At 32.4% G+C, this 10,694-nt stretch overlaps 1 protein-coding gene and 1 non-coding gene across 2 annotated transcripts; one reads left to right on the forward strand and one right to left on the reverse strand.

Moving 5' to 3' along the window:
* Nucleotides 1-2,841: 2,841 nt before the first annotated feature.
* Nucleotides 2,842-2,913, reverse strand: TRNAE-UUC (transfer RNA glutamic acid (anticodon UUC)). The gene has a single exon. It is a non-coding gene; the product is annotated as a tRNA-Glu (tRNA).
* Nucleotides 2,914-7,784: 4,871 nt separating this feature from the next.
* LOC149486629 (protein yellow-like) lies at nucleotides 7,785-9,794 on the forward strand. Its single transcript, XM_089698230.1, has one exon. The coding sequence runs from the start codon at nucleotides 7,855-7,857 to the stop codon at nucleotides 9,199-9,201; it is 1,347 nt and encodes a 448-aa protein (XP_089554356.1). The 5' UTR covers nucleotides 7,785-7,854; the 3' UTR covers nucleotides 9,202-9,794.
* Nucleotides 9,795-10,694: the final 900 nt, after the last annotated feature.

Here is a 10,694-nt window from a genome sequence, read left to right on the forward strand (position 1 = left end):
ATGTTTATGGCAAACATCATATAGCAAGTAATCATAACACTGAGAAACTATTATACAGGCAACTGAAGCCGCTTTTAGAGCGGCTCTTACACCATAAGTTATATAGCTCTACATGTGGTTGAGCTATATAATATAATATGATCTAGTGGTATAATTCTGATTAAAAGCAACTTTGCTATCACATTCTTACTTTATGTTTAATTAAATAGTCATTATTGATATTTTTATTTCTTTATTTCCCGATTTATTGACCGAGGAAGTAAATCTTCGTAAGTTTATAATATTTGTTTATTTTTAAAGACGTTTATTATAAGGTGCAATTATTTACATTTGATTTGTTTGTATAAAGGTCGCATCAAAAGGCTAAAAATAATATAGGTTATCGCACCGTGATGTTTTCAATGATATTTGTTTATATCTTGCACGTACTGAAGGTTTACACTATCTGAACGTTGTATAAAAGTACGATCGGCATTGACCTATATGTTAAGTGGCGATATATTACCTACCTATAAGTAATATTAATTAATTGCTACGGTCATATCTGATTTATTTTGTTATTGAAGGAAATTTACAGTTTAGTGAAAAAAAAAATATTATGTTTTGAGGCTACGCTAAAAAATAAGTTTACACAGACGGAGCCGGGGCGAGCCACCAAGCAGCGCGTTTATTTATATTTGCAATAAAATTTTAAATAGATTTCAAATTCTTATGCTGTAGGTACATATATAATTATTTACCTACTCGGAGTATCAACAAATATTTTTAAAATAATTATTTAATCGAAATGTGCCACAAAATAAACAGTCTTATCAAAAAGTGTATACGTAAGTGTAAACAGGAAACGAAACCTTTTTGGTAATTTTGTCCGTTCGGCTTAGCTAAAAATATATAATTAACTTCAATTTCATATTTTACAAATTACAAAATAAGTTCCTATATAAATATGTACCTAGTTATCGCAACACTAGCCTTGCAGTTGCATGTAATTAATTAGTGTCAATCGTTCATACCGCCTTCGCTTTCAGAAGAATGCAATTTACACGCGAAAAATACAAATTCGTGACCTTTGAACGAACTAAATATACCAACCGTCACGCGTCCGACCAATGGGCAAAATTACCAGCGCTATGAATAGTACAGAACTTTCGTAACTATCCGTGGTGAGGTTAACTGTAAAACAAAAAAAAAACATATTCATTAATACTACTGAAACTACTGAATTACGTGAGAATCGATTCCATTGTGGATTATAGATGACTAGATTTCCGCCTGCGGCTTCGCCCGCGTTTTCAAAGGAAAACCCGCATAGTTCCCATTCCCGTGGGATTTCCGGGATAAAACCTATCCTTTATTTTGTTAATCCAAGTTACCCTCTATATGTGTGCTAAATTTCATTATAATCGGTTCAGTAGTTTATGGGTGAAAACCATACATACATATGTAGATAATTCCTACAAACCTTTCCTCTTTATAATATTAGTATATATAGATTAATAAAATATTAATCATTCGTTTCTAGAACACATACCTTATAGTCACAGGAATCAATTTACAACTGGAAATAGTATTTAAAATAATATACTAAACGTAACGTCTGAAAATCATATTCATTTTTTGAATCAAATTGAAACATGAATTGAACAACTTAATAACCTATGGACTGAATTCACGTCACTATATGATAGAGACTATTATTAATAAGATAACATATTGTGGAAACCTCTGAATTTACTTATTATTTACGATATGTTTATGTAACCTCTTGTTTACTTATTGTTTCCAATATTATGTTTAAATTATATCAATTGGTGTGAAATTCAAACGAATAACGTTTGCAAAACTTTAGCGTTAGAAACAATAATCTTATGCAAGAAATATTATTTTTCATAATGTCACTGTATTTCGCATCATAATAATTTATAATGTGATTATTGATCTATATTAAAAGTGCATGCGCCTGTGATGATTCAATCACTAAGGGTTAAATTACCGTAATTCGATAATAAATCATCAGTTTATTGTAAAAGTGCTTTGATATGTATTAATTTATTATTATTTGCTATTTATTCTGTGTGTCATGTATGTACGCCTACTGGATGACTAATAATGATCACACACGTATAAGTTCCTTGCCACGATGATAGAAAAAGCCGTATGTGATTGACCTATGATTTTATTAGTAGAGATTGGTCCTTTTAAACTCTTTACAATCAAATATGTCATTTTAACTGAGGGTAGAGTTGGTAAACCGGCTTGCTCTACGTTTTCATTTATCTGGAGTTTAGTAGAGCCCGGAGTGGTTCGATGCAACTTAGAGGGATTTCAACGGAGAATGGTAGAAATCCGACGTATTCCACGCTTCTTTCTTTTTGGTATTTTTTAAATTAAACTATTTTTGTAGTTCATATCGATTAATATTTATAAAAAAGTTTATCAGCTTAAATGCTTACATGAAGATCGTTTCGCCTTTAGTTCTTCTTAATAGGGAAGTTCAAAGAAGTTTCCAACGTCTAATTTAAGATCAATAGTTTATAAAAGACGTACTTGTATTCACAGGAAGCTGTAGATTTGGCTTATGAGTAAGCATATGCGTGAGCGAAATATGTAGATATAATATATTTTGCATCAAAAACTATAAAGCTATATTATTAGAGCTAGGAAAAAAGGCATGTTTGTATACATTCAAATCAAACAAATCTAAACATTTCAACTGGACAATGTGTGTGTTAAAACAAAAAAAAAGTACATTTTTAAATATCATGTGATTAAAATTAGTTAATCACCACGATCTCCCTTTTATCGAAGGTCACGTTTAAAAATAAAATAGCAAAAAGAGTTTTCCCGTACCGGGAATCGAACCCGAGCCTCCTGGGTGAAAGCCAGGTATCCTAGCCACTAGACCATACGGGAGTTGAGAGAATCAACAAAATTTATGGAGATGTTTAGGTATGATCAAAATTTAAATCTACTTCCTTGTCTTACGTCAAACAACCTAAAAATATAATACTTTTTGTCTCATATTTTTTGAGTCAACTGAAAACAAGGAAATAAATTGTAATGAAATTAAACGCAACTTTATAATACCTGTAAGCGACATCTCATGTCGAATTAAATAACTAAATAAATCATCTTTTCACCGACAGATGTCTCTTACCTTAATTCTTTATTTTGTGTCAGATCTATAGATGTCGTTGCTTCGGTAAACTATTATTATTAATACTACTTAATAATTTAACTATATAAATAAAGTAAGCAAGTATAAAAACAAAGGTTTAAGAATATTATGACATATTATATTTGAAAAAAGAATCAAAAATATCTACTAAACATATTCTTAGTAAAGCCGATAGACACAAGATGGCGTTATTCACGTTTATTTTCCGATAGAACGCCATAATCATATAGAGTAAAATCACAAGTAAAATAATATATCGCCATAATATTATTATAGGTGCCGTTTGATTTGTGTCTTCATCTATATCTATTAGGTACTAATAATATAAAGCTGAAACGTTTGTTTGTTTGTTTAAACGCGCTAACCTCAGTACGTACTGGAACGATTTCAAATATTATTTCAGCGTTAGATAGGTTACGTATACCTATCCATTGCTATAGTCTATTGATAGGCTACAAGTATAGTATTAACAAAGTATTACCTATATTATCTGTGAGATAGGCGATACTTGCAATGAAAAATTAATTTAAATTATTTTACTGAATGCATGCTATGCATTTTTTAATAACGTACCTATCTACCTACGCATCTAATAAATAATTGTATGTAAATATTATAACTAAATTTATATAGCATGAGAATAATAATAAAAACGTAAAATCTCATCCTGAGCATTCTGAAAATTTTATAATTCAAGATATTCGATAAATTTACATTTATGAAAATAAACAGAATAAAAATAGAGTAAAGCAGCGTTGTTAGGTATTCATTCTGAAATCATAGACAAATATTCGCCGTGTATTAAATAATATAAGCAATGCATATGAACGTTACACAATGGGTTTCCTCTTTGTATGAATGAGATTTAACTAGCTATTCGGTATTCCACGTATACGTAGAGCGTTAAGAAGAAAATGTCTGCAATTTGTGATACATTAGCATATACAATGTTGATATAATTATATGAAAAAAGGATTTTTATGTTCCTTCCCTTAAAAAATTGAATGAGTAAAGAATATTAAGATAAGTTGTATTAAATCTCAAGGGCATATAGATTTCAAAGAAATAATACAAGCAAACTTTGCAGTCGTAGTAATTGCATATACGTCAATTGGTAGCTCCGCTCCTTTGCAATGATTCCTTTTTTTTCCTCTTCTGTGTGTGTATTGTATTTTGTATTGTATTATAATTGTACTTATTCGTTCCATTATTCTTCTTAGTGACGTTTTTAAATATTATTGATACACATATCAATTCACGACTGTTTAGAACTTAGGTGCTGACTTAAGGAAAACAAGATCATTTCTTACTCAATTAAATGTTAAATATCACAACGTAAGTACCCTAGTTTTTATATGGTACTGAAAGGCTTCCAGGTGATTAGAAAAAACTTTCAAAGGGCAGATTTCTTATAACAGTTCCTTTGATCGGTTGGTTGCTTGGCTTTTACCGTATAATCCCTTGAGAGCTCACCTGAATACTGAAGCTATATTTTTTTCCAATGTTTTTACTTTTTACATGTCTATAAATAAATAAAATTGATGTATCTGTACGTAACGCCAAAACAGATTTAAATATTGCAAAAATATGATAAGTACCAAATTAATTTTTTTATGTCTACCTGTTTGTTTGTTCCGGTCAATATCTGAAGCTGCTTTACTGATTTTAGAGGGACTTTCATTTGATGATAACTGATGTTATAACTTACTATCCTCATTTTTATCCTCAGCATAGATTGTACAATGATTGAATTTTAAACTTTATTTATATAATAAATTTATACACATAAAATACAACGATAACATGGTATTCGTAGGTAATTAAATCAATACAAACAACGCAAATCGTTGAGCATAAAGAGCAGCTTAATTGAGTATGTCATCAGCAATACACGTGTCGGAAAATATGCTGTGAAAATTCTCTATAGGTAACTACAATGTTTCATAATCAAAACAGTGATTATTGAAAAAAAGCACCGTGTATAATAAACCCTTAAATAATAACCTTCATATTTTTTTTTATTTTTGTAGGCTGAGGATTTGTAACAATTATTAAATTAATATTAAAATTTATGTAACGACAGTTCAAATACATTCACATTAAATCAAGCACTTTTGTTGTAGAATGTAGAGCATGGCTAAGACATAATATAATATGTAATATCAAAAACTTAACGTAACAACAATGTGTAAGTAATAATTAATAAGCTCTATAATAAAGAATGGATAGACTTAACGTAAAGATCCGTATTCCATCGATTATTTCTACTATTTTCCAAACACGTTCATTGAATAAATGTAAAATGAACGTATTTCTTCAAGACGGAAGCAACTTCTTTCATATTTCCTCGCGACTTGAAACACGCAATATTATTTCTACGGTACGGTTGCGATACTATAGTGAAACTGCACTATTTACTAAACGTATCAACTTGTTAAGGTCATTTAGGTTTTTTTAATAAAAATAAATAATGAGATAAAAAGTCCTTGAATGTTTTTCAGAACACCTAATTTCACATTTTATGTCTGACATTAATTGTATGGGTTTTAAATTTTCTAATTTTTTATAATTTATTCCAACAGTTTATTCTTGAATCATGTCACATTCACAATTAAATTCATTTATGTTTCGCACATAATCAATTGAATATAATCTTCAACAGACAATGGATAGAAAATTCACTGCTCTTCGTCGGAAGATCCTTACCCGTCAAAGGCAAGGCTTATAAATTTTTAATAGTGATTACTAATGCGTACCTTAACACAATGTAGTAGAGGTTGAATTGAATAAAGCCATCGAGATAGATATTTATGGTGTAGTGCAACAGCTATACATTGAGGTCGCATATTGTGAATGCCAGATGACTTTAGCAACAAGTTTTGTTACCTCACACCTACGTGAAGCGTCATCTATAAACATCAGATTTAATTTAAGGTTGAATTATGTTATGAAAGGAATGTACAATTGCGGAACTAAATTCCGGAACTTGAATATTAAGATTTATTTATATTTGATTCTTCAAATGTATTTTGATATGTGCATGGCATACCTATTTTGTTATAACTTATAAGCATATACCTAAAACTTATATTTTTGACGAAACATGCTACTTCTGAGTTATTTTCAACAACGAACGTCTTCATTTAAACATTATTATTCAAGTTTTATTGTAGCTGTATAATTATTTCGTCAAATTTTTCCACGGGACTTTTTGTACAATGCCTTATTTCCCACGTGAGTCACATTACCTACATGTAAGTATTACGAATATGAACCATCCCGGGATGAGTCAACTATCAAAGTCCAATAAAAAGTTGAATAAAAAATATTGCATATTATTAATTAATGTTCATAATATAGGTATTAAGGTATTTTAAATTTTGAATTATATAAGAAATACATACAATTAACATACATAAAGATATTAAAAAGAAAAAAATACTAGGTATATTATTATTATTAAAAAAAATTATTACTAGCTGTGCCCCGCCGTTATATATATTGTATAGCCTAAAACCATCCTCGATAAATCGGCTATCTAACACCGTACGAATTTTTCAAATCGGAGCAGTAGTTCCTGAGATTAGCGCGTTCAAACAAACAAATAAACTCTTCAGCTTTATAATATAAGTGTAGATTTAATTGCGTATTACGTTTTTTAATCGTAAGAAAAAATATATTTCAATATTATTTCTACGTACCACAAATCACATCTCCTGTGACTGTACTTATGAAAACACGACTTGATTTTCCCTACTGAAATAGAGTCGTGTAAGTATGCAATATTATGCATTATTTAGCGAGATAAGTAATTAAATTAAAATTGTGAACATTATAGATTTCTTCTCTTATCGGCGTTTTTCTTAGTTTTCCAGAGGACTATGACCATAGAAATCAAAATAACAAGACACATTATTTAGATTTCTATGACTACGACTTATTATACTAAAATAGGACTTAATAGAAATAACATAAATATACGAATTTACCTTTAGAACAAAAATTCAAATAATTCCTCAAATAAAATAATTTAAATTAAATTTGATTTAATAGTAGTTACTGAATTAAATGCAAACAAAAAAATATGTTAATCATGAATATCTTATATTTTTTATAATGTGTTAAAATTTCAGTTAAATAGTATTTTAGCTTGTTAGTAAAATGTCTCCAAACGTTTTACGCGAAAGTTCGTACCTATAGCCTCAGTATATGACATTCTTAAAAGTGCACTCAATGTAAGTAGGTACTTACTTTGAAATAAAATTTGCATTCCACCATATACCATTAGAAAAGCTTTTCGAATCGATTCCCTGTACAGTTATATTATAAATACATAAACGGCTAGACTGCCGGACCCCTATTTGGTTAGGGTGAGACGGACGTCCTTGGTGCACCCTTGCTCAATTGTATTTACGTTTCCATGCCGACAGTACCTAAGTCGCTCGAGACTTATCTTCCGTGATAATTTTTATTGATGATTTGATAATTCGATAATCTAAGCAATGCATTAATCGTCAGCTCTTAATTAATGACGTAAACTTGTGACACACGCACTGCGAAGTCGCTACAGGGTCCGCGAGTCACGCAAAGCAAGCTGCCTCAGCTAAGCCTGACCGTCAGTCGCATTACTCGCGCCGGCCGTGTTGCACGCTCCACACTCCGCGATTACACCGACCATGCTGTTGCTGGTCCTCTTCACCGTCGTCGCCGCCGTGGCGGGACAAAATGATAAACAAATGCCTAAGTCCATTGTAACTCACCGGGAACAATTTCGAGTGATTTATGAATGGCATTCTATTGACTTTATATGGGAATCTCCCGAAGATCGTGAAGCGAGTCTAAATAATAGCAATTACATTCCCCAAAATGTCCTCATATCAGGCATCAACTACTATGGTGATAATATATATTTAACTTTGCCGCGTATGCTCAGCGGAGTGCCGGCGACTCTCGCTATGATTCCTGCGCATCAGAATGAAACAACCGCGCCGAAATTGAAACCTTTTCCGAGCTGGGCTGAAAATAAAGTCGGTGATTGTGCTTCTCTTCAGTTTGTGCAAAACATTGAAATTGACCGCAATGGAATAATGTGGATACTGGACAACGGTCGAGTTGGAACACTTACTCAAAAACCGGATCCGAAATGCCCACCATCTATTGTTTTAATCGATTTAAAGACTGGAAAGAATGAAATGGAGCGCATCCCTCTACCCAGCGAAATAGTTGACCCCAACACAACTTACCTTAACGACCTTGTAGTGGATAATCGCGATGGAGATTATGCATACATAACGGATAATAGTGCTGTGGATCCAGGTATTATTGTTTTCCGTAGAAGTGACAAGAAGACATGGAAGCTACGTGATAAGAGGTCAATGTCGTCCGTTCCGGAGGCAACGCTTTTCCGCATCAATGGCACTACGGTAAACCTGCCAGTAAATGTGGATGGTATCGCTCTCGGGCCGCAATTCCACGCTGAAAACGACACCATCGACCGCACAGTTTACTACTGCCCACTTGCAAGTTTTCATTTATATGCAATCAACGCATCAGTCCTACAAAATGAATTATTGGGTGAAAAAGGTGAAGGAGCTATACGTCCATACGTCGTCGACTTGGGAACCAAAGCATCTCAAACCGATGGAATGAAGATGGATTCAACCGGAATACTCTTTTACGGTCTCATTGGTAACTCGACCATTGCGGAGTGGAATACCACAGTTGATTTTCATATCGGTCAACGTACGATTGCCCGCGATCCAAATTATATCCAATGGGTCGATCGTTTCACTTTCGATGACCGTGGACAGCTTTACGTTGTAGTCAATAGATTGTACAATTTCGTTAAAAATCAAGTTTCTGTAGATGAGGTAAACTATAGAATATTAAGGTCTTATACAGGATTGAAAAGTTATGTTTACGGTGAAGATTTGACCCCACCCTCCGGCCATCACGGAGCGGGTGCAGCACCGACAATTGGTGCTTCTTTACTATTACTTGCAATTGCTCAACTTTTAGTTTAAGAATGTAAAACCGGTCGAAAATTACACATTTACGGCGTCGACCGCAACGTGTGTATTGGCGTTCGGAGAAACATGTGACATTACCAAAAATTAACAAGTTACCTTGACCCCGAGGTCTCAGTGATACTGATAATACGCAATGTAGATAGCTTTGTATATTTTGTTTGTATATTTAGTTTAGATGTATTAAGATTATTCAGTGGCCTATTCATGGCGGGTCAGAAACGTGTCGAAGACGAGTCGTGTCACTGTTCGTTGCAGCTGAAACAAAAGGTCGGGGACGCGTTGCCAAATGCCTCAATTCGCTCAACAATAAACATTCCAGCTATTTCTGTAGGATGCGCGACATGTGCGTGACACACAGTGACATAACATTCGTTTGTGTACGGATGCAAGACCAATGATTTTTGTAGTCTGCTACTTCCGTCATTATTCCGTTCGCGTAAATACGGCAAAGCCCATTATTTATCATATTAGATGTTTAATTGATTTTATTATACTTATAAATTAAGGAACAATATGTGTAATGTATGAATGTATACGGATAAGCGTGATATTTGACGAGAAATAAACGTGTTTATCATATCATGGTATTTACCTTTTTTATTTACCCGTGTTCGTGACTATACAATATGACGACGCGGTTGGCGCAGTGGTAAAGTAACTGCCTACTGAGCCGACGGTCCCGGGTTCGATCCCCGGTCAGGGCAAATATTTGTGTGATGAACTCAATTATTTGTTCTTGGGTCTGGGTGTTATTATCTATATATGTATTTATTAAATATTATATTTATCGTCGCCTAGTACCCACAACACAAGCCTTAATTGAGCTTACTGTGGGACTAGGTCGATTTGTGTAATAATGTCCTATAATATTTATTTATTTATTTTATTTAATTATTTACCCGTGTTCGTGACTATACAATAGCGCTAATAGTTTAAGTAGTTAAAGTGCGCTGTATTTATTTTGCGATGGATATAACATGAATTTTTGCAATTTGCTATGTACCTACGTCAGTAACAATAATTTAATTATTAGGTATTATTAATTTATTACCTACGTACGTTTGAAGATTATTTGCAAAATCGCCTGTGCAAAATTATTCAAAATAATAGAAGAAATTGAATACGATTGTATTTTTATTTATTTACTTTGATATAGTTATAATGTGTTCAACTAGGTAGATACATAAAAGGCATAACTTTATATTCATCATTAATATACCTACTGAAAATTGATACTGACATGTCCATCAATATAAAATAATTATTTATTTGACGTGTATCAAATATACTGAACTGGTTATAAGTGATTCGATTTCGCCGGATTTTTTTGCGATTCAATTAGAGAGGATAATCTTAGAAAGTAAAAGCTCTTCCAAGAAAGTTCATACACAGTACTCTATATGCATACCTAATATGATACAATGTGTTTTGACATTAAGCTAGGCAGGTACCTACTTGTTTTTCATTTGTTACTCACAATCGTAAAA

The sequence above is a fragment of the Colias philodice genome, chromosome 8 (genome assembly GCF_061535455.1).
Source record: "Colias philodice isolate Cphi_HAF_F1 chromosome 8, ilColPhil1 Martin Lab GWU primary, whole genome shotgun sequence".
In the NCBI taxonomy this organism is placed as follows: Eukaryota; Metazoa; Arthropoda; class Insecta; order Lepidoptera; family Pieridae; genus Colias; species Colias philodice.

Excerpts from the sequence above, each read along its gene's own strand:
- LOC149486629 (XM_089698230.1), top strand. The coding sequence starts at position 7,855 with ATGCTGTTGCTGGTCCTCTTCACCGTCGTCGCCGCCGTGGCGGGACAA.